Genomic DNA, 25,086 nt, shown 5'->3' with positions numbered 1-25,086 from the left:
TCAACAAGGAAGACAGAACACTGACAATAGCTTATATTTAGAAACACAAATGGGATAAATAAGATAGTCCTCAGAAAGTACGAGAAAAACAAAAACACAGATGAGAAAACTCAGCTGTGCACTTTTAATAGGAATAATGTAAGGTAAAAATGACAATAATACTTTGTATTTTGCAGTACTTGCCGTATGTCAGCAACTGTGCTAAATGCATGAGCTGCATTATTCCATCAATTCTTAAAACAATCCTGTCATAGGAGTATTATTATCTTCACTGCATAGAAGAGAAACTAAGCCTAAGCAGGAAAAGAGCCAGACCACAGTGGTCTTAGACTTACATGCCCTCCAGGAATCAGGATGCTTCAGGGGGAAAGCCAGCCCATTGTCTATGGCAGCCACCTTGATAACAGGCTCCTTCACCACCACCCAGTCTGTGTCCTAAAGAGCAAGGAAAGACCAAATACTTAGGGTCCCACCTCAAGCCCTTTATAGTAGTAGCAGAGCACCCTACCTCAACCCCCACAGGCACCAATCCTTGGTCAACCTCTGACTAGTTTCCACAGTTCCTAGTCTTAGGACATTTATGGCACCTCTGATTTGGCCTATTCAAGGGTCTCAGAGTCCCTTATCTTAGGAAAGGTGCACTTCCCCGGAAGCTGCCACAGCCCTTGGTAAGAAGGAAACTGACAATAACAAAGATAACTCTGGGCCTTTCCTCCTAGTGAAAGGCAGTGAGTCCTGAGATTATGAAAAGAAAAAGGAAAAAGCAAATGATCAGCCAGCCAAGGTCCTTTTGTGTAGACCTTGACCAGAATGCTATTTCACTGGTGACCACATTTTCCTATGACACAACAGAACCATGGAAGATAACAGCTGGCCGCTCTTGCACAAGAGTCTCTTGCCATTTCAGTGATAAGGGAAAAGGACAAGGCTGATTGCAGAGTAGGGCAGTCTACCTATGAGAGCCCATCAGACACTCTCGTGACTGTTTGGCTCCCTACTTCAGGTTCACAAGTGCCATCACAGAAACAGGATATGTGGGTTGAGGACACCTGCATCAGAATCCCCTAGGATATCTTATTAAAAGAATGGAATCCTGAGTTTTACCCAAGACCTAGTGGGGAAAGGCCTAAAGAGTTTGTATTATTTTTAGTCAACTCTTCAGGTGATTCTGATGTCCCAAATATGAGAACCACTATTAGAGAAGGAAGTAAAAACAATATGAGAATGTGTTAACCAACCTATTGTGGTAAACATTTTGCAAAATATACATGCATTAAATCACCACGTTGCACATCTTAAATCTGCACAATGTTATATGTCAATTCTATTTAAATAAAGCTGGACAAAAAAACACTTATAATAAGGAATAAAAGTCAACCTTACTCTCCTATTCTAGGTAGCGTTCCTACTAATTCTTTAAAAAGTACAGACTGAGCAGGAATAGAAAAGCATGGTAGAGGGTGAAAGCAATGAGAAAGTAAGGAAAGTTGCAGGAAGCAGCTTTTTCTAAACTGATTTCTACGGAATTGTCTATTATGAGAAAAGTATTCTAAAAAAGTTTAGAAATTACTGGCCAAACAAAATTAAATAGATAAATTTAATGGACTACTTCTCAGACCATTACTATGCTCCTATGCAATGTGAATCTCCAAGAAAGGCATATGTAACATGTTCCAAACATATTTGAACCCTTCTTCATTCAGTATATATGAACATCATTCAATAAGATACCACTTAAAAAACAGATGGAGGGAAAACTCTATCAAATATTAACCCATCAATTTTACATACATGTGCTATCTTGATTCTTCTGAATCTATGTGACTTAATCTCTGATTGTTATGTGTTTCTGTATTATGCATACACACTACCATAGCTCAGCCTCTTACCCGAGAGCTAGAACTATCCATTGGACAGTCATACTTAATCAGCCAGTTGTCATTGCCTCGATCTGTGAACAAAAACATGAAGTTAGAAAAAAGTGGGGTGACTTTCACGTTCAGTCATGATGGACTACATATTTTCGGCACTTGGTCCAATCACTCTGAGAAAACTATAAAAAACTGATAAAGTTTTTTTTAAAGATTTAACTTATTTATTTGACAGAGAGAGACACAGTAAGAGAAGGAACACAAGCAGAGGGAGTGGAAGAGGGAGAAGCAGGCTTCCCGCCGAATAGGGAGCCCAATGTGGGGCTCAGATCCCAAGACCCTGGGATCATGACCTGAGCCAAAGGCAGCTTAACGACTGAGCCACCCAGGTGCCCTAAAATATTTTTAAATCTCTTGAAGGTATTGAAGACTTTAACAAGACCATTAAGAGTTAAAGTGTTGAGACCTGGGAGAGAAAGGCAATTCAGACAGGAAGTCCATTATTTATGGCTTCTTTTCTCCCAGAGCACCTGCTGATAAAGAGGATGAGAGGTGCAGCAGTGTTCTAACAGCCTTGTGGAGCTGGGAAGACAAAATCCTAGTTCAGTGACTGGTAAGGGGAGGAGACTATGGTAAATAACCCATGCTTTGGGTTGAAACCTGACCCACTACACCTTGGAACTAAGCAGAGTTTCCCTTCAATACCTGGAATTAAAGTGACTCTGGATTGCTGGTACCCCTAGCTGCTTGCCACATGCAAACAACTTCTACACAGGACTTATATCAGCATCCTAGGCTTCCAAATAATTCTACCATTTTTGATATATAACATCTGACAATCAAAAATAACCAGGTATATAAAGAGATATAGTGACACAACTAAAAATAAGAAGACAGAAAAATTTTAAAAACCTACAGGGAGGGGCACCTGGGTGGCTCAGTGGGTTAAAGCCTCTGCCTTTGGCTCAGGTCATGATCCCAGGATCCTGGGATCGAGCCCCACATCAGGCTCTCTGCTCAGCGGGGAGTCTGCTTCCTCCTCTCTCTCTGCCTGCCTCTCTGCCTACTTGTGATCTCTATCTGTCAAATAAATAAATAGAATCTTTAAAAAAAAAACAAAACCTACAGGGATTCCAAACAATGAAGATCTAGACTCTAAAATATTCAAGATAAAATCCTTGATATGTTTAAGAAGATAAAAAGCAAGATTAACCAAAAAGCAAGGGAAGCAAGGGCAAAAATGAACTATTGGGATTTTATCAAGATCAAAAGCTTTTGCACAGCAAAGGAAACAGTTAACAAAACCAAAAGACAACTGACAGAATGGGAGAAGATATTTGCCAATGACATATCAGATAAAGGGCTAGTGTCCAAAATCTATAAAGAACTTAGCAAACTCAACACCCAAAGAACAAATAATCCAATCAAGAAATGGGCAGAGGACATGAACAGACATTTCTGCAAAGAAGACATCCAGATGGCCAAAAGACACATGAAAAAGTGCTCCACATCACTCGGCATCAGGGAAATACAAATCAAAACCACAATGAGATATCACCTCACACCAGTCAGAATGGCTAAAATGAACAAGTCAGGAAATGACAGATGCTGGCGAGGATGCAGAGAAAGGGGAACCCTCCTACACTGTTGGTGGGAATGCAAGCTGGTGCAACCACTCTGGAAAACAGCATGGAGGTTCCTCAAAATGTTGAAAATAGAACTACCCTATGACCCAGCAATTGCACTGCTGGGTATTTACCCTAAAGATACAAACGTAGTGATCCGAAGGGGCACCCGAATGTTTATAGCAGCAATGTCTACAATAGCCAAACTATGGAAAGAACCTAGATGTCCATCTACAGACGAATGGATAAAGAAGATGTGGTATATATACACAATGGAATACTATGCAGCCATCAAAAGAAATGAAATCTAGCCATTTGCGACGACGTGGATGGAACTAGAGGGTATCATGCTTAGCGAAATAAGTCAATCGGAGAAAGACAACTATCATATGATGTCCCTGATATGAGGGATAGGAGATGCAACATGGGGGGTTAAGGGGGTAGGAGAAGAGTAAATGAAACAAGATGGAATTGGGAGGGAGACAAACCATAAGTGACTCTTAATCTCACAAAACAAACTGAAGGTTGATGGGGGGAGGGGGGTTGGGAGGGGGGTGGGATTATGGACACTGGGGAGGGTATGTGCTATGGTGAGTGCTGTGAAGTGTGTAAACCTGGTGATTCACAGACCTGTACCCCTGGGGATAAAAATATATGTTTATAAAAAATAAAATTAATTAAAAAAAAAAAAAGCAAGATTAAGAATAGTAGCAGAGGGCACCTGGGTGGCTCAGTGGGTTGGGCCTCTGCCTTCGGCTCAGGTCATGGTCTCGGGGTCCTGGGATCGAGCCCTGTGGTGGGCTCTCTGCTCGGCAGGGAGCCTGCCTCTCCCTCCCCCTCTGCCTGCCTTTCTGCCTACTTGTGATGTCTCTCTCTCTGTCAAAAAAAAAAAAAAAAAAAAAAAGAATAGTAGCAGAAAACAAGAATCCATAAAAAAGAATCAAACAGAAATTCAACAACTGAAAAATTTAGTTACGAAGTTGAGAAATCTGACAGATGAGCTTAACAGTAGATTTTGCCAAAGACAGAAGTAATAATCTGAAAGATCACAAAAAAAGAGCAGAACAAAGCACCCAGGAAAAAAAGTGTTTCTAACAACATGTGATTGGATTCTCTTCTGAGAATGGAGAAAAATATGGGCAGAAGTAATCATTTAAAGAGCGAACAGGGGCGCCTGGCTGGCTCAGTCAGAAGGGCAGGCGACTCTTGATCTTGGGGTCATGAGCTCGAGCCCCATGCCGGGTATAGAGGTGCATGTTAAGTGTTTTTAAACTTAAAAATAAATAAATAGGGCGCCTGGGTGGCTCAGTGGGTTAAGCCGCTGCCTTCGGCTCAGGTCATGATCTCAGGGTCCTGGGATCGAGTCCCACATCGGGCTCTCTGCTCAGCAAGAGGCCTGCTTCCCTCTCTCTCTCTCTCTGCCTGCCTCTCCGTCTACTTGTGATCTCTCTCTGTCAAATAAATAAATAAAATCTTTAAAAAAAAAATTAAATAAATAAATAAAAGAGAGAAGAGCTGAGAATCTTCCAAAAGTGACAAAGGGTATCGAACTACTGATTCAAGGGAAATTGTGAATCCCTAACAGGATAAATACAAAGCAAACTACACCAAGCATATTGCAGTAAAAATTCTGAAAATCAACTACAGGGAAAATCTCAAAGGAGCTGGAGAAAAAGAGATTACCTTCAAAGAAACTATAATAATACAGGAACAACTGACTTCACAGAAATCATGGGAACAAGAAGACAACGGAATGGATTTATTTAACTAAACTGCCAGTTCCAAATTCTACACCCAGCATACATAGCCTTCAAAAATGAAGGTGAAATAAAGACATTTTCAGACAAACAAAACTAAAATTCATCATCAGCAGACTAGTATTAAACTTTAAGTCAGGGTTGGGGTGCCTGGGTGGCTCAGTGGGTTAAGCCTCTGCCTTTGGCTCAGGTCATGGTCCCAGGGTCCTGGGATCGAGCCCCGCATCAGGCTTTCTGTTCAGTGGGGAGCCTGCTTCCCCGTCTCTCTGCCTGCCTCTCTGCCTACTTGTGCTCTCTGTCAAATAAGTAAATAAAATCTTAAAAAAAAAAAAAACAACTTCGGGGCGCCTGGGTGGCTCAGTGGGTTAAGCCGCTGCCTTCGGCTCAGGTCATGATCTCAGGGTCCTGGGATGGAGTCCCGCATCGGGCTCTCTGCTCGGCAGGGAGCCTGCTTCCCTCTCTCTCTCTCTGCCTGCCTCTCTGTCTACTTGTGATCTCGCTCTGTCAAATAAATTAAAAAAAAAAAAAAAAACAAAACAACTTTAAGTCAGGGCACTTGGGTGGCTCAGTTAATTAAATATCTGACTTTGGGACGCCTGGGTGGCTCAGTTGGTTGAGCAGCTGCCTTCGGCTCAGGTCATGATCCCAGCGTCCTGGGATCGAGTCCCGCATCGGGCTCCTTGCTCATCGGGGAGCCTGCTTCTCCCTCTGCCTCTGCCTGCTATTCTGTCTGCCTGTGCTTGCTCTCTCTCCCTCTCTCTCTCTGACAAATAAATAAATAAAATCTTAAAAAAATAAAAATAAAAAAAAATAAAATAAATATCTGACTTTGATTCAGGTCATGATCCCAGGATCTTTGGATCTGGCCCTGCCTCAGGCTCCCCACTCAGTAGGAAGTCTGCTTTCCCTCTCCCTCTTCCCCTGCTTGTGCTCTCTTTCTCTCTCTCAAGTAAATAAATAAAATCTTAATAAAATATGTATATATGTTCTCTAAGTCAAAGGAAAATTATCCCCAACAGAAGCTTGGACATAAAAATTTAAAGAGCAATAAAATGGGTAAATATATTAGTAAATCTAGATAAATATTAGCTTTGTTGTGGTATGATTGTTTTTTTTTTTTTTAAGTTATCTTGTAGAGACACACACTGAAATAATTATGAATAAAATTAGATCTGGGGGCGCCTGGGTGGCTCAGTGGGTTGAAGCCTCTACCTTCGGCTCAGATCATGATCCCAGGGTCCTGGGATCAAGCCCCACATCGGGCTCTCTGCTCAGTGGGGAGCCTGCTTCCTCCTCTCTCTCTGCCTGCTTCTCTGCCTGCTTGTGATCTCTGTCAAATAAATAAATAAAATCCTTAAAATTAGAACTGTAATTTGCTTTAAAATAATGAAAGAAGAGGATGCCTGGGTGGCACACGTTGCTAAGCATCTGCTTTCAGCTCAGGTCATGACCCCAGGATCCTGGGATCGAGTCCCGCCTCAGGCTGCCTACTCAGGGGAGGCCTGCTTCTCCCTCTCTCATTCCCCTGCTTGTGTTCCCTCTCTTGCTGTCTCTCTGTCAAATAAATAAAAATATTTAAAAAGATAAATAATAATAATAAGATAAGTAAACAGAAATGTGAATGGGATAGGATTAGTCATGGACTGATAGCTGTTATGGCTGGAATGACCAGTGCCTACAGGTTTCATATATGCTCAAACGTCTCCCTAATTATTATTAATAACAGTAATAATAATGACAATATCACCTTATGATTTTACAAAAAAGTGGTTTAACATATGTACAAACATACAGACACATATACATACATACATGCATATATAATTAAAATGTATGATGCTAATAGTACAAAAGCCTGGAGATGAAGCTAAGGGTTTCTACCAATTAAATTTTGGGAAATCAAAGATTCACATGGTGGTAATCTTTAGACTAACCATCAAGAGAAAAGACAAAGCATTTAAACCCCTGAGCTAAAAAAGGGGAGAAATGAAATACTTACAAAATAATTTAAGATTTTTATTTATTTATTTAGAGAGCATGTGTGAGCAGGGGGAGGGGCAGAGGAGAGGAAGAAAGAATCTAAAGCAGACTCTGTGCTGAGGACGGAGTCTGACATGGGGCTCATTCTCAAGACCTTGAGATCATGATCTGAGACGAAATCAAGAGCTAGACGCTTAGCCAGATGAGCCACCCAGGTGCTCCTAATTACAAAATAATTTAAAAGAAAACAAGAAAGAAAAGAGATCATAGGAAGGAGGAGAGGGGAAAAAAAAGACAAGAACACAAAATAGAAAGAAATAATAGAAAGGAAATAATAAGATCGTGGATGAAAATCCAAATATATCTGTATGTACATTATAGTTAAATAAACTAAATGCTCTAAAACTAAACTACAACAGTTGTCTCGCTGGATGAATAGAACCGATAACCATTTAGCTATTTAGTTTAATAAAAAAAAAAAAGACTGATATTGCTAAAATCAGAAATGAAAGCAGGTCATTATTACCAATTATATCAAAATTTTAAAAAAAGGATTATAAGCGGGGCACCTGGGTGGCTCAGTGGGTTAAGCCTCTGCCTTTGGCTCAGGTCATGATCCCAGGGTCCTGGGATCGAGCCCCACATCGGGCTCTCTGCTCAGCAGGGAGCCTGCTTCCCTTCCTTTCTCTCTGCCTGCCTCTCTGCCTACTTGTGATCTCTGTCAAATAAATAAATAAAATCTTAAAAAAAAAAAAAAGGATTATAAGAAAGTACTATAGGCAACTGTATGGCAAAAAACTGGATAACCTAGATGAAATGGCCAAATTCCCAGAAACACAAAATCTAAAGACTACACCATGCAGGGGCGCCTGGGTGGCTCAGTCTGCTGGATGTCCAACTCTTGGTTTCAGCTCAGGTTGTAATTTTGGGGTTATAAGAGGGAGCCTGTGTTGGGCTCTGTGCTGGGCACGGAGCCTGCTTAGAATTCTCTCTCCCTCTTCCCCTCCTCCCCAACTTGTATGCACATGAGCACGCCCCCTCTTGCTCTTAAAAAAAAAACAAAAAAACAAGGGGTGCCTGGGTGGCTCAGTGGGTTAAAGCCTCTGCCTTCAGGTCAGGTCATGATCCTGGGGTCCTGGGATGAAGCCTCACATCAGGCTCTCCTCTCAGCGGGGAGCCTACTTCCCTTCCTCTCTCTTCCTGCCTCTCTACCTACTTGTGATCTCTCTCTGTCCAATAAATAAATAAAATCTTTAAAACAAACAAACAAAACTAAACTCTTTTTTTTTTTTTTTAAAGATTTTATTTATTTATTTGACAGAGAGAGATCACAAGTAGATGGAGAGGCAGGCAGAGAGAGAGAGAGAGGGAAGCAGGCTCCCTGCTGAGCAGAGAGCCCGATTCGGGCCTCGATCCCAGAACCCTGAGATCATGACCTGAGCCGAAGGCAGCGGCTTAACCCACTGAGCCACCCAGGCGCCCACAAAACTAAACTCTTACAATAAAACTTAAAACTATAGAAATCAAAATAGTGTGGTACTGGCATAAAGACAGACATAGACAAATGAAATACCATACAGACATAAACCTTTGCATATATGAACAAATGGTTTTCGAGAAGGGTGAAAAGAACCTTCAACGATGAAAAGATAGTCTTTTCAACAGATGGTGCTGGGAAAACTGAATATCCACATATAGAAAATGAAGCTGGGCCCTTACCTCACACCATATGCAAAAATTGACTCAAAATGGATCCATGACCTAACTCTAAGACCAAAAATTACAAAACTCTTAAGACAAAAACACAGGACAAAAGCTTCATGGCATTAGATTTGGCAATAATTTCTTATATATGACACCAAAGGCAAAGATGATAAATTAAAAAAATAGACAAACTGGACTTCATGAAAATTTAAAATTGCATCAAAAGATACTATAAACAAAACAAAAAAAAAGATACTATAAACAAAATAAAAAGGCACCCAACATTATGGGAGGAAATATTTGCAAATCACATATTTGATAAGGAATTAATATCCAGAGTATATAAAAAACTCCTATAACTCAACAATAAAACAACCTGATTCAAAGATCGGAAAGAAGTTGAACAGACAGGGACGCCTGGGTGGCTCAGTTGGTTAAGCCGCTGCCTTCTGCTCAGGTCATGATCCCAGCGTCCTGGGATCGAGTCCCACATTGGGCTCCTTGTTCTGTGGGGAGCCTGCTTCTCCCTCTGCCTCTGCCTGTGCTCACTTGTGCGCTCTCTCTCTCTCTCTCTCTGACAAACAAATAAATAAAATCTTTAAAAAAAAAAAAAAGGGCGCCTGGGTGGCTCAGTGGGTTAAGCCGCTGCCTTTGGCTCAGGTCATGATCTCAGGGTCCTGGGATCGAGCCCCGCATCGGGCTCTCTGCTCAGCAGGGAGCCTGCTTCCTCCTCTCTCTCTGCCTGCCTCTCTGCCTGCTTGTGATCTCTCTCTGTCAAATAAATAAATAAAAAATCTTTAAAAAAAAAAAAAAAGAAGTTGAACAGACATTTCTCCAAAGATATGCAAATGGCCAAAAAGTACATGAAGGGATGTTCACAACATCACTAGCCATTAGGGAAATGCAAAATTACAATGAGAGACCACAGTATACCTATCAGGTTGGCTACAAATGAAAAACAACACAAAACCCAAAAAACAACAAGTGGTGATGAAATGGTAGCGAAACTGGAACCCCTATGCACCACCGGTGGGAAAGTAAAACGGTGCAGCCATTGTGGAAAGCAGGATGGCAGTTCCTCCAAAGATTAAACATAGGTCAACCATATTTCACTTTAAAAAAATTAAATAGAACTACCATTTTCTCCAGCAATTCCACTTCTGGGTATATACTTAAAAGACATGAATAAAAGACATGAAAGTAGTGTCTCAAAGATATCTGTACACCCATATTAAGCAGCATTAGTCACAAAAGCTAAAACATGGAAGCAACCCAACTATCCACTGATGGATGGATAAGCAAAATACAGTATATACATACAATGTACATCCAGCCTTAAAAAGGAAAGAATTCTGATATATGCTGCAATATGAATGAAGCTTAGGGTCATATGCTAAGTAAAATAAGCCAGTCACAAAGTGACAAATACCAAATGAGTGCATGGATATGAGGTACTTAAAGATAAAACTGTCCTGGGATAGTCTTGCTACTATGAGTGACTAGGGATCAAGAACAAAAGTACTCTTGATGTCGCTTGGGGAGAGCCAATGTGTCTTCCGTCTGAGACGGGGAAAGAGGCTAAGATAAAACATCAATAACTGCTGGCTCCGGGACTCACCACCTCTGGTAACCACAAACAATGTGCCTGAACAAAGCTTGTCTTAGAAAAGTATTTTCGAGGCCCTTCTGACTCAAGAAAGCTTCGTCCCAAGAAGGCACTCCGGTGTGGAGCTCGGCAAGCCCCCAGGCCTCCGCGCGCCTCCCGGTGGTCCGGCACGGGCCCCGGGCCACCCAGTGCTGCTCACCAGTGTTGCGGATGATATAGTCCAGCACCACCAGCCTCTCGAACTGCAGTAGCAGCTGCCGGTTAGTGTTCTCCGGGAGGGGCTCTGCTTCGAAACGCCGGAGCCAGTAGTCCGCATCTTTGTAGCCTTCAACAAAGAGCTGGAATGAACCAACCTGCAGCCGAAGAGGAGGAATAAAGGTATCTCCCCACTGTTCAAGTCCAGAGAGCCCACGAGTAAGCCATGGTGGCCCATAATGCCCTGTGGCGTTTATATCAGAAAAAGGTCATGGGATTCCCCATACAGATTCAAGAAGCCCACCTAAACGGGCCGGAGGAGTAAAGTGGGAAAGTGAGGGGCTCTGTTCTCTGGAGAATTATTCCCCAAACCTTAGGCCCTCAGACATATTCATGTCTACAGGCAAGTCTCTAAGTGCCTTGTTTCGCCACTGGGGTAGTCACACCACACACATCATCACCTTGCCTAAGCCACACAGGTGCTGGTATACCTTTGGTGGCAGCCCGATGCGATTGAATCGCTGCCCGACTTTTGGCACTTTCTCTAGCGCAAGCCGCTTGCCCCTGGACTTCACTCGGTCAATGGCACTATAGTTGAAGGTATCGCTGGCCAGGTACACTACCTAGAGTGGAAAGAGAACAGATACCTAGGTTACAGTTGAGTATGAGGAACCATACCACGACCGCACGGACTAGCTGGACACTCACCAACACTGATCCTCTTCCAGTGGATGCATAAGGAATGCACTCCTCGGCCTTCCTAATATGAATAGTTCAGGCCAATGCAATGTTGACAAAGCGATGCATGTCTATCAGTTCCGGGGCTGGCCCCTAAAATCTCCCATTATCCTTAGTTTACACTCCCCAGTCTGTGTAGCTGGAAATGAAGGGCTCTGAGATGGCAAAACCACATCATGGAAAGATCTTACATTTCTTGTCACTACATAGAAGGAGTGACAAGGGATCAGGGAGAGCTGCCTGACTGGCACGAATCTAGGATGTGAGCAAAATCCATTAAACCACCGAGATTCAGGAGTTGTTACAGCAGCTAGCATGAGTTCCCCTGACTAATAAAGCCATCTCCTAGGTTGGGAGAAGAGGGCCCAATGTCTATTTTCTCTCCAGGTAAAAACAAATTGCAATGTACTCTATACCTTTTTATTTCTTTTGAATTCTGCACTATGTGCAATTTGTTCACATTTTTAAAAATATTTATTTGACAGAGAGAGAGAGACAGCGAGAGCAGGAACACAAGCAAGGGGAGTGGAAGATGGTGAAGCAGGCTTCCCGCTGAGCAGGCAGCCTGATGTGGGTCTTGATCGCCAGACCCTGGGATCATGACCCGAGCCGAAGACAGACACTTAATGACCAAGCCACCCAGGTGGCCCAATTTATTCACATTTTAAAAATAAACATTAAACATTAAAAGATAAACATTAAAATGGGTTTTAATCTTTACTGAATTACTATATATATATATATATATTTACTGAATATGCTATATATATACTGAATTGCTATATATATAAAATATATATTGTCTGCATAGATTATATATATGTATATAGCAATATACATATAGATTACACATATAAATAATATCTGTGCAGACTATATCTGGAATATTACGTAAGAAACTTGTACTGGAAGCTGCCTCTGAGGAAGGAAATGGAGTGGCTGGAAGGCAGAGGTGGGAGAGAGGCTGAATTGCTCTTCTCCGTTTACCCTACTATGCCTTCTTTTTTTTTTTTTCTATTGTGCCTTCTGATCTCCACACCAGATGCATGGATTGCCTACTCAAAAAAACATTTTTTTTAAAGATTTATTTTTTTGAGAGAGAGAGTAAGCATGAGCAGGTTAGAGGGGCAGAGGGAGAAGCAGAAGAAGTGGAAACAGGCTCCCAGCTCCCTGCCCAGGACCCCAGGATCACGACCTGAGCCAAAGGCAGGTGGCTTTTGGGTGGCTCAGTCGTTAAGCATCTGCCTTCGGCTCAGGTCATGATCCCAGGGTCCTGGGATCGAGTCCCGGTTTGGGCTCCCTGCTTGGAGGGAAGCCTGCTTCTCCCTCTCCCACTCCCCCTGCTTGTGTTCTCTCTTGCGCTGTGTCTCTCTCTGTCAAATAAATAAAATCTTTAAAAAAAAATTATTACACTTGATTGTCAAATTGTAGTGATATCACTATAATCCGTAGATATATCCATTATCACCCTTATCACACCGTCTTGTGATTATCCGTTTGTACATCTAACCTCTCTCTCTCTCTCTCTTTTTTTTTTAAGATTTTATCCATTTATTTGACAGACAGATATCACAAGTAGGCAGAAAGAGAGGAGGAAGGAAGCAGGCTCCCCCCTGAGCAGAGAGCCTGATGCGGGGCTCGATCCCAGGACCCTGGGAACACAACCCAAGCTGAAGGCAGAGGCTTTAACCCACTGAGCCACCCAAGCACCCCTGTAACCTCTCTCTTAAGACTAAAGAGATCTGGGGAAAAAGAGAACATCGTACTTTATGCATATTACCAGCCTCAGTATCTAACATAGTGCCTGGCACATGCTCATTAAATATTTATTAAGTGAATGCATGAATGAGTTACAAGCTTCTCTCAGAGACAGCAACAAGTGAGCACATAAATAACTAAAATCAGATTTGAAAGAAAATTCTTTTTTAAGCCTTGCAAAGTTCATTACAAATAACTAATTATTGTGCCTATGACTCAGAAAGAGGGACAGAATCATTCCCTCCCTCCTCTCCGTTCATCTGTCCATCCAAAGTTAATCCAAGTGTCTACAATGGATGTGCTAGGTATAGTAGGATGGCACTCTGTGCCCAGGAAACACACGCACAGGAATTAAGGAGAAAAAAGGCTTTCCTAAGAATATCTTGCCAGTTTCCATAGTGAAAACCCTCACTCTCTCAAGCAATAAACCACCCATACCCCCCCACCCAGATTTATTTTCGATCACTCTCTGTAACAACCACTTTTTTCTCTATGACTAATGAAATTAATATACCCCGAAACCTCACAGGAACAGAGAGCAGAAACAAGCTATCGAGTGAGACCTGGAGCCTTACTATTTGAAGCTCCATCATAACATGAGCCCTGTTCCCAGTGACAGCTGCTCTCATCAACTGGACAGACTCTGTCACAAAGGTGGGGAGGTTAGGAGGGGAGAGACTTCCTCTCACTATTCTCCAGCAGCTATAGGTTAAACTCGCAAGGTTCTATCTCAGCTCAGTCTCATGGAAGATGAATATTTTGTTGTTGCTTTGATGCAAAAGATCCTCAAGCCACATTAAGATTCTCTAACAGGGAAAGAGGAAGAGCAGAGATGGGGAAGGACAGGATCCTGGCAGGTGACATTCTGTTATGATAAGAATGGTCATAAAAGTACCACAGGCTAAGACATATGGAGCATTTGCATTGTGCAAAGGCACCAGGCAACGTGTTTTACATGGATTATCCTGTGTAATCTTAATAGCCACCTCATAAAGTAGGAACTATTTATAACCCTATTTTTATATTGAGGAACCGAGCAGGCAAAGCGTGTGAGGCTGTCTTAAGTGATTTGCCAAGGGTCACTCAATAAAGAGCTGCAGAGCCAGAATTTGGACTCCAGCCCTCATTCCTAGGCACTCTACTCCAGAAGCACAGGCAGGACAGGCACAAGGCCCTGTGTGGACTGGTACTTACCTAGTAAAGAAAGGCAATTACAGCAATGAGCACAAGTATTTAAAAGAATGTTTAGAGTCTAGGAAGGGCCTAGTAGGAGGAATTCAGGTTAGGCAGGAGATCTTTGGAGCATTAATTATCATGCAAGACATTCAAGTGTGCTATTTAACTCTGTGTACAGACAGAACGAAAGCATAAAGGGAAGAATGAGCTGTATTAAGGCCAGATGACAGTGGGAGCTATAAGCAAACACTCTCCCAATAGATTTGAGTTGGAGGATCTCTAGGATTGTCCCTCATGGTTTGATATTCACTCAGTCATTCAGCTGGCACTTCCGGAATAGTTACTATAAAAAGAGTACTCTGCTTGGGGCGCCTGGGTGGGTCAGTCGGTTTAGTGTCCGACTCTTGATTTTGGCTCAGGTCATGATCTCAGGATTGTGGGATTGCACTGAGCATGGAACCTGCCTGAGATTCTCTCTCTCCCTCTGCTTCCCAAACCCACCCCACCCTCCGTCTCACATGCATACTCTTTCTCTCAAAACAAACAAACAAACAAAAAACCACAGTACTTTGCTAGGTGCTGAGAATAAAAGGAAATTTCAAGAAATGGTCCCTGACTTCTACGAACTTACAAACCAGCTGGCTTATTGTTTGGAGTTTGGCAGTAAAAGAGCAGACAGTTAAACAACCAAAACAATCACAATTTCTTCTAAAATACCCTGGGAAAACAGAAAAAAGAGGTTTGAAGGGAAGTTCCTGTCTGCTGACCCATCTCTTTGGCCAGAGTCTACTATCTAAACCTGCAAAGAAAACCTCAAGCAGGGGTCTTTAGTCTATTGGCATGGTCTCTACAAGGCCAAGGAATGGACTCCAACAGGTCCATGAACCATCCCCGTGAAACTACATGCAAAACAACAATTACAAATATATGAATTTTTTCTGGGAGTGAGATCTTCAACCTTCATCAAATTCTCAGAGGATTAAAGCCCATAGCTACAAAGATGCCCCTGCAGCCTTAGGGAAGCAGATAGAGCTTCACTTTAAGTTTTTACTAAACCTCAGGTAGCCACACATACTAAATGGGTGATGATGTGTCCTTGAATGTTCATATGCTGACCAGCAGGCATTCCTTCCCCTCACAACCCTTGGAAAGTTCCGCTGACACCCTGTAGTACAGGGGCTCGTCACCTGGCATCAGTAAACTTCCTGAAAATGTATGCAATCAATTCTGTTATTTCAGCATACTGGGGGCAGTGGTAGGGATTGGAACCTAAGCTAAGTCTATCATACATATAAGGTGTGTGCAAATTCATTCTAAGTGTGGATTTACCTGGATCTGGGACCCCAATTTTGTTATGTTCAGGTAAGTACCAGTCTCCCATAGCATAAAGATTGATGAGATTTCCAGGTCAGTTCTCTGTACATGTCCAAACCAGACCTTTACTTTAACCCTCAGCCCACCCTAGAATCCTCCCTGCCAGACTTTACTTTAGTGACTAGCTAACATCAGTTAGTCCATTTTAGAACATAGCTAAATCAAGGAATAGCTTGGAAATCTAAGACAATGAGCTACAAAAGTAGCCAGATTTCTAACCAGCTTGCAGTTTACCTGGGACCAAAAGACTTGGAAAACCCATAAATGTGCACCAGAGGGTCAGTGAATTTCCTGAAATTGTATGCAAAACTTTTACATGTATCCTTCTCAGGATAGCTTCCATCAGATGATCAAATCATGAGCCTAAACCTATCACCTTCCCTCCAAAAAGGCTGAGAGCCCTAGATTCAGGGCATACATAGTCCTCCTTGGACCTAATAGCTTGGTTAACATGTAGCAGGACTTAGGCCCAGGAAAACTCTGGATAGGGACCAAGGCTCCCTGGAGACAGGTCACTGACCTTTGTACGGGGTACAATGTTGAGTTCCAGTTTTTGGTCCACCAGACTGGCCCCTGCCTCTGAGAGATAGCCCTGGTTGAGGACAAGGCAGTCACGGCCAAAGCAGCAGGGACAGCATAGCTTCTGCAGCCATTTGGTCCACTTAGGATTAAGGTGCCCATATGGCTCTTCATTCTTGGGTTTGAAGACAGCAATGATCTTCTACAGAGAGAAAAGAAAAATAGGATGTTAAAGGCAAATTAATTAAAGTGGGTCACAGACCAGGTCAGCAGGACTCTAGAAAGAAACGAGAAGGCATAGGAAGACAATCCTTAAAGACAGACACTGGCTTCTCCCCAGCTTGTAAGGGGAAGACACGGCTCATGTGTGCAGCTAACAGTCCCACTGCCAGAAAGGGCTATGGTCACAGAAGATGCCATGCCTAGTATACATGGTAAAACAGACTTTAACACCATCAAACCCCAACTTCCAAGGTGAAGTCATACAAACTTGTTCTGCAACAATTAGGTAAAGGCTCAAAAAAGTATCAACTGAAAGGAAATTAGTAAGGTATTATGGAATGAGGTTAACTCCATCAGTGCTTGATTTCCTCTATCAGCCTTACTATCCCACTCCCTGGGTGTTAACAAAATCTTAAAAATAAAAAGTTTAGGAAGGGGCGCCTGCGTGGCTCAGTGGGTTAAGCCGCTGCCTTCGGCTCAGGTCATGATCTCAGAGTCCTGGGATCGAGTCCCGCATCGGGCTCTCTGCTCAGCAGGGAGCCTGCTTCCTCCTGTCTCTCTGCCTGCCTCTCTGCCTGCTTGTGATCTCTCTCTGTCAAATAAATAAATAAAAATCTTTAAAAAAAAAAAAAAAGTTTAGGAATGACAAACTAAGAAAGCAATGGAAGGGAAAACTCACAGCAGGAAAAAGAATCTGCCACCTGATTAGAATCGGGTTCTTTTAAGTAACTCTGATAGGCAAGAAATTAGGACATGAGAGGCCACAAAGACTAAACCCATCTTCTCTTGTGGGTGAGAACTTAACCCTCAGAGGTCCTTAGAAATCCGGGATGCTGCTGCAACCCTGAAACAATGGGCCTCCCTTCTGGAATCTTCTTCCCCAGGCCAGGCAGCCCTCCATGGTTATTTCACATCTGTCTCATTCCCTCTAGTCCCCAAACTGGTACTTTCAAAGGAAGAAAAGCAAATATGCTATCCAAGTGATTCATCTTTGTATCATATGACTCTCCCTCTCTCTCACTCCACAGCCAACTCAAGCTAGTCTGGGTCATAAGACATTTTCCTGTGGGTGTCACTTCCTGACAGGCAGGTCACAGCAGAAAACATACGCCCATCTGCCTGCATTAAGTATGTGCTCATATTAGGAACTGGCTAGATGCATGTCTCCAAAAATAATTGGTCCTTCTTGAGGCTAGTTCAAGAAGTCTTACAAGAATCTGAGCGGATAAGAAAAATACAGAACTCTCCTCCCTCCAAAGGAACCAATTTATTTTAAACACAACCTTACTGATTCACTGGGAAAAGTCAAGTGCATAAATTCATAACCTAGGTCTTCAGAATTACCTTTTTATCCAAAATGTCTAGCAAAAGGCCCAAGTTAGCAATCTTTCTGTCTCTGCCCCAGGAACCCTGAACTCCAAACCACACAGCAGCAGTAACAAGGGGTTCCTGTCACTCAGAGAATGACCGATGAGTCCATGATAATGCTCTAGAACTAGACAATAAAACCACGGACAGCTTGAGGCCCATGTCACAACTCGAGTCAGTTCAACTGAGGTACAACGTGGAGTTCGGCAGGCCGGTTCCCAGCGGGAGGAAGACCAAGACAACCCTATTATCGAGGCTGAAAGACACTAGGACCGAGGCTTAAATACCCCCATTAAAGAAAGCAGAACCTGGAGGCCAAGATCACAGCCAAAGCCTCATTTACAGACTCACCTCTCAAACTTCGCCATTTCCCTCTGACAGGCGAATTGGAAAGCATCCTGAGGACTCTGAAAGCATTAGTGATCATCACTACCTCAATATCACACAGGGTTCATTAAATAATAACGTCTGGACTGGACAAATGGAGGGACAGTAGCGTGAGAAGGCTGGAGGAACAGAAAGATATTAGGCAGAAAGGGAGACAAGTGCCCTTTGGGACTAAGCATGGCCTTCAGTTCAATTCAGTTCTGCTAACATACTCAGTACATCATTTGTGTAAGACAGTATGTGAGCACTGCAGGTTTGCTAGCTGATACAAGACACAGCCTCAGGCCTAATTTCCAAAGCTAATATGAACTTCACATTTTCAGCTGTGTTCCTGAATACTTAAGAATATTCTAGAACCAGTCGAATCAGAAAGGCACCCCACCATTATTTGGTTGAGAAAGAAAATGTCTACTGCCTGATTTTTCTCACTCTCCTCTCTCTTCTTTACTATACTTTCAATTCCTTTCTTACATTTAGTTTGGAGTAAGCTTCTGTTTGATGCTGATGTTTTTCGAACACCTTTCCTTACCACCCACTGACTAACCCTCCTTTAATGAAGGGGCTGAGGTACAGGGAGCTTAAGCAGCAGCAGCAATGGAGCTGGGGATCCAAAGAGAACTGCACAGGAATCAAGAGGCCACTTACTCACTGGCAGGGGTCAGAACCCACAACCAAATTCTGGGACGGGAAAGACAAAGGGTTTTTCTATCTAGCAGCTCCAAGGAGGAGGGCATTATGCAAGGCTAAAATTTAAGATAGTTCAAGCACATCACTCATACAGGGAAATACCCAGGAATAACTTCTAATAAAAGTTTTTTCTTTTTAATTTGGTAAACGTGAAGCTGATGATTCTCTAACATTTTGGTCTGAAGATTCCTTTAAACTCTTAATTATTAAAGATCTACAAAACTTTTGTTTATATGGGTAAAACCTACATCTGCTGTATTACAAATTAAAACTGAAATGCTAAGACTGTTAATTCACTTAATAAAAATAAACCTAATATATGTTAATATAGATGTTATGTTTTTATGAAAAATAACCATTTTGGGGGAGGGTATGTGCTATGGTGAGTGCTGTGAAGTGTGTAAACCTGGCGATTCACAGACCTGTACCCCTGGGGCTAATAATACATTATATGTTTATAAAAAAATAAAAAAAATTATTAAAAAAAAGAAAAATAACCATTTTTCAAAAACAATTTTTAATGAAAAGGCAGGCACTGTTTTCTAATTTTGCAAATCTCTCCAGTGTCTGGCTTAATAAAAGGCAACTGTATTTTCACATCTTCCTTAACATTCAATCTGTTTCAATATCACATAACAAGTAGCCTCTGGAAATCGCTACTACGCACTCATAAGGAAGTGAGAATGAAAATGGCAGGCAGTCTTAAATGGTTAGAAAAATAACTTTGACTGTGCACCCCTAAAAGGATTCCTACAGGTCCTTCGGCCTCACTCTGAGAACTCCTATATTCTGTATTAGCAGTTGGATAGAAACAGCACTCCTATTTAGGCAAAGAAGCCTTACTTACATGTTAACTCTTAGAAAAGAGAGGGATGGGTTACTCCAAATATATCAGACCCTGAAAGAAGATGGAATCCAAATAAAATGCAACACAAGAGATTTAGCCTGTATTTATTTTCCTATCCACTGTCAGTAACCCAACCTGTCTCACCCGTAACAACTGGTGGTCTAGGACAGGTCCCTAAAATAGGTGGTAATGATGTTTAAAAACCTCAAGAACTACATCTAAATATGACATATAAACTTGACTACCTCTTAACAATTTAGTAAAAAAAAAAAAAAAAAGTTATTCTTCGGGTGCCTCGCTGACTCAGTCAGTTAAGCATCTGCCTTCAGCTCAGGTCGTGATCTAAGGTCCCGGTAATTGAGCCCCAAGTCCGGCTCTCTGCTCCATGGGGAGTATGCATTTCCCTTTCCCTCTGTGCTTGCTCGTGTTCTCGCACTCTCTCTCAAATAAATTAATAAGAATTAAGAGAATTATTCTCTTTGCGATCTTTATTCTTCATTGGGCTATCAGTGTTGCTCTCAACCATGTGTAAGGACATCAGAATTTCTTTGGAGGGCACAGGTAGTTGAAAGAAGTACACTCAGTATTACATACTAACACAATTTTATATTTGAAAAATGAAAAAAAAAAAACCTGTACAATTTTCATGACAAGCTCTTGATGGATAAGTATTTTTAAAAGACTGCAAATTACTGATATAAGTCCTAGTTCCTAAAACATATAAGCAGTATCTGTAAAATTATGAGGCAGATACCAATTAGCATTATCTATTAAATTACTATTCTCAGAGTTCATAAAATCATCATATCGAAATTATACTACTTTTGCTTTATTCAGTGCCATGTATCCAAGAAAGCCTAATCCAGAGGTCAGTGGGCCTTAACCTAACAAAAACCAAAACATTCTGAGTTCCTGCTAAGCACCAGGAACTATGCCAAGGGGCTTTCATGTGTGATATCGCATTTAATCTTCTTAACCAATTAATGAATCACATGCTATTCTATGATTCTTGGCAATATGAACATATAGTATTACTAGCCTCACAAAATAGAAAATGCTCAAAAAATATTTTCATGGGTGATTGAGCATAAGACCAGAAAGCACAAGAATGCAAGTGAGGAGGGTAATATGAGCACTCTCTACCATGCCTTCTGATCTAGCATTTTCCATCTTACTTGTTTCTAGGTCCCCACTTGCTTACCCTGAGGGAGAAACCATCCTAAATTGGAAAATGAAATCAGGGCTATTATCTTCAAGAACATTCCATCCTCTTTAGCTCCAAAAGCAGCTCTGGTAGAATCTGCTGGTTCCCCCAATCTCTGTTCCCTCTTCTTCCTTGGACGTGGGACTCCGCATTTTTAGTGAGGCAAAATAAAGACTACAGTTCCCAACCACTACTGCCGTTAAATTCTGGACAACATAATATAAAAACAGTCTGGTGAGACTTCTAGGAAATATCTTCAAGGAAGAGGGCATACTCTTCCTCTCTTTTCCTTCATCCAACTGGCTGAAAAACAGACAAGATGTCTGCAGTCTGAGCAGCCATCTTGGATCATGAAGTGGAACCCACATGCTAGGGATGGCTCATCAGCTGGATGGAAGGATGCACACCGTTCATATTGTCATGCCAACCCTAGGCAGCCTAGAGAGTTCATCTACGAGAGTTAAATGTACCTTTATTCGAGTCATTATTATTTTAAATTTTCTGCCAAATAGCCAAATATAATCTTAACCAATATGGGAGATGAAAAGAGGAAGTAGAAATTCAGATGACTAACTTTAAGGCAGCACTGCATAGTGCTTAGGAGCATGAATTCTGGAGCCAGTTGGCCTAGGTCTGAATCCTGCCTCCCACTTACTAGCTGTTAAGACCCTAAGCATATTAGTTACACTGTGTGCCCTGATGTCATTATTGTCATCATCTGTGGGGATAATAACAGTACCTACCTCCAAGGTTACTGCTCTAAGTGCTAAGTGAATTATTATTCGTAAAGCACTTAAAACATTACATAGCATATAGTAAGTGTTATCTTTGCATTTATTAAATAAAATAAACAAACACATTTGGAGCAGGGCTAAAGATGACACGACCAACCACAGGGGGTCTGTGGTTCATTGAAACTCACCACAGCATTTAGGAAGCGGTCCTCTGCTCTGAACCACATTTTCTTCGATGTGAGCAAGATGGTTAGATTAGTAAGTTTTGTCAGGGCATATGTGTTTTGACATCTTCTCTAAGAAAGGGCAGTGGCCAGGAAATTTTAGACCCTGGGGTCCTACAAATCACCAAGAAACATACCCATAGTCTATCATTCTCTGTAGCCTATGCACAGAGGTGGTAGTGCTTTACCTGCCAGGTAGAAGTGACAGATCTTATTACTCCCACCTGCCAGAGCACCAGATCACTTCTCAGCTGACCTGACACACTTCCAACAAAGCTGTAATAGTGTCATGAAAGAAAAATAAAAACCTTCCTCCTGTTCCTATACCTATTAAAGATAATTAGCTCCTTCTTACATCAGCCAACAAGATAAAAAAAAAAAAAGGAAAATAAAATAAAAAATAAAAAACACTTACATAAAAAACAAAAGTATATTGCTAACATTTAGGCCTCAGGATACCCACTCTCCTTTTCTTCTAGAAGTAATGGTTCCCCTTTGAGCTTTCAATTTAACTCACTGCTCCCTTACTTGACGGACTTGGAAATACCTCTTATTCTCAAAGTTTTCCCCAACTTCCCCAATTCAGTTTATGTTAACTGCATTGATGGCAGAATTGCCTTCTGGTTCTAGATAATTCAGGGACAACAACATCTGGGAGAATGACCAGATCATTCAATGAACCCAACCAAGGGCTACAAGTCAGAGTCCATCCTGGCCACTCAGCACTCCTACAAGAACAGCACACTAGGGGACGCCTGGGTGGCTCAGTGGGTTAAAGCCTCTGCCTTCGGCTCAGGTCATGATCCCATGATCGAGCCCTGAATCCGGCTCTCTGCTCAGCGGGGAATCTGCTTCTCCCTCTCTCTCTGCCTGCCTCTCTGCCTCCTTGTGATCTCTGTCTGTCAAATAAATAAATAAAATCTTAAAAAAAAAAAAAAAAAGAGCAGCACACCACCCATCTAAAGAGTTCAGACGGGATATACGCAGTGAAAATTTGTAGGATTTGACAACCATTATTTTAATAAGTATAACAATAGTGTATTTTTCCAATAAACCATTCCGGCCCATCTGAGAACTCTGACAGGAAAAACATGGTTTGACCCACTGATATTCCAATGATACCTCTGGTTTGATATAAATGCCTTAAATTCTTCTGCAGCTATCAAAAGAATAAAGTCACCTCTCAGCTGCCCTGGTCACCCCATGTCCCTTCCCAACCAATAATCCCCATCCCCCTTTATACACATGCAAGGGACAAAATAAAGGTCAGCAAACACTTTGCCTTAGCTAAAAAGCAAACTGCTGATAGTCCTGGGAGAGAAATAAAAGTAAAATGTAGCAGGCAGTCCTGTGTTTCTAAAACTCTGCATTCTTTACTGAAGAACGATAAAAAAGAATTTGAACAATTTCCCAGAAGTGAGCAATAATCAGGACAGATGAAACTGGTTTAAGTCCACCCACTCCATCACTGACGTCTGCCAGTAAGGAGCCCTGGGACGGTGGTAGATCCCCACAACACAGAAGGCTGGAACTGAACCCTCAGATCCCTTGATCGATCACCCGTCCTCCAGTGAACAGCGACAACGCTGGTTCGGTCCAAAAAGAGAAAATGGGCCCAAAGCTCAAATCTGTAGGACAATGGCCGAAAAGCAGTCTCCGTAGTTTAAAGCTAAGGAACCTACTAGAAGGCAGCATCTCCCCGCGCGTCTCTGTCGACAGGCCGATTGCCCCACCACACCGCCGGGCCCCTCGCCTGTATCTGGTCAATTTCCTCTTTTCATTCTCCGCTCACTCCTCCCCCACCAAATAGGTTCTGATTTATTTCTTCAGTCCGCAGAGCTTCTCCATCTCCAGTCCTCAGGGGCATTCCAAAATCTTGCCAAGGGGCTCTGCACTGTGAAGTTTCTCCCTTTCGCAGCCTTTCAACCCCCCTTCTCCCTCTCGCTGTGCGAAGCTGCTAACTCCCCCGGACAGGCCCACCCTCCCCGAAGGCGGGGGCGGCGGCGGCCCCCACCCCGCTCTCACCCCCTGAGGGTCCTTGACGAAGTAGCTTCCGCTGGAGCCCTGGTAGATGCGCTCGGGGAAGATGCAGCGTTCGATGGCCAGCTCGGCCTGCCGCACTACCGCCTCGAACTCGGGGTCCTCCGGGAACTCGTTCCGCTCGCGGTGGGCCTGCGCGGCGTGGGCCGCCGCCGCCGCCTGGGCGGCCAGGGCTTGGGCCTGCGCCGCCACGGTTTGGGTCTGGCCTTGGGCCGCCGCGCCCCGAGCCCGGTCCAGCAGCGGCTGCCGCTCGCGGTCGTGGCCTGGCGAGCCCGGCGGAGAGGGGGCCGGGCCAGCAGCCGCCGCCACTCGGACCGCGCCCCCCGGCACCTGCGGAAAGTGAGCGCCGGAGCCGGACGGGAAGGTGTAGTCCGGGGGTTGGGCCCGCTCGGGGGACACCAGTGGGCTCGTTTCGTCCATCCCTCAGGCCGCCGGCTCCGAGTCCCGGTGCGCTCCACACAGCTGAGCTCCCGGCCGGGACCAATCCGCGAAACCCCCAACCCACGCCTGGCCAACCAGGTCGCGGCGCCTAGTTGGCCCCGCCCTCACCTAGCCTGTTTACTTGGCGACGAGTAGGTACGACCCCTCGCGCGCGAACGGTAGCCAATCAGAACCAGCGTCTACGTAATCGCGCCCTCCGCATTTTTCGCCCGTCACCGTCTGTGGAGATTGCGCATGCTCCAGGAGCCAAACCCGGGTCAGACACGCCCCCTGCTCTTACCAGCCCAGCCCCTCCCCTAGCTTCAAATGCTGCCCTGTCTTTAGGAACTTTCAGTGAAGTAGCCTATTTAATCTGTCATTTGTTGAGTGTGTACTATAAACCAACCTGCTATGAAAGTAGAGAAATCTAATCTTTGTATCTGCATTCATTCAATCGTGCATTCATAAAATACTTATCAAGCACTTACTATGTCCTAAATTCTAGAGAGACAAAACTGAAGCACAGAAACAAAAATCCCTAATCTGGGGGCCTGAGTGGCTCAGTGGGTTAAAGCCTCTGCCTTCTGCTCAGGTCATGAGGAATGGAGCCCGCATAGGGCTCTCTGCTCGGCAGGGAGCCTGCTTCCTCC

General features: G+C 43.2%; 1 protein-coding gene across 1 annotated transcript in view; it reads right to left on the bottom strand.

Annotated features, from left to right (window-relative positions):
• PI4K2A (phosphatidylinositol 4-kinase type 2 alpha) overlaps positions 1–24,535 on the bottom strand; it is a 32,862-nt gene extending 8,327 nt beyond the window's left edge. Inside the window, exons 1-6 of the mRNA XM_047702899.1 lie at positions 24,002–24,535; positions 16,305–16,505; positions 11,230–11,361; positions 10,743–10,896; positions 1,890–1,951; positions 336–435 (exon numbers count right to left, since the gene is read on the bottom strand). Coding sequence (XP_047558855.1) covers positions 336–435; positions 1,890–1,951; positions 10,743–10,896; positions 11,230–11,361; positions 16,305–16,505; positions 24,002–24,436 — 1,084 coding nt within the window. The 5' untranslated portion in view covers positions 24,437–24,535. The remainder of the gene's footprint in view (positions 1–335; positions 436–1,889; positions 1,952–10,742; positions 10,897–11,229; positions 11,362–16,304; positions 16,506–24,001) is intronic.
• Between the last annotated feature and the right edge of the window lie 551 nt (positions 24,536–25,086).

The sequence above is a fragment of the Lutra lutra genome, chromosome 14 (genome assembly GCF_902655055.1).
Source record: "Lutra lutra chromosome 14, mLutLut1.2, whole genome shotgun sequence".
NCBI classification, from domain to species: domain Eukaryota; kingdom Metazoa; phylum Chordata; class Mammalia; order Carnivora; family Mustelidae; genus Lutra; species Lutra lutra.
Note: the sequence above shows the minus strand (reverse complement) of the source record. Positions and strands in the feature narration are given on the sequence as shown.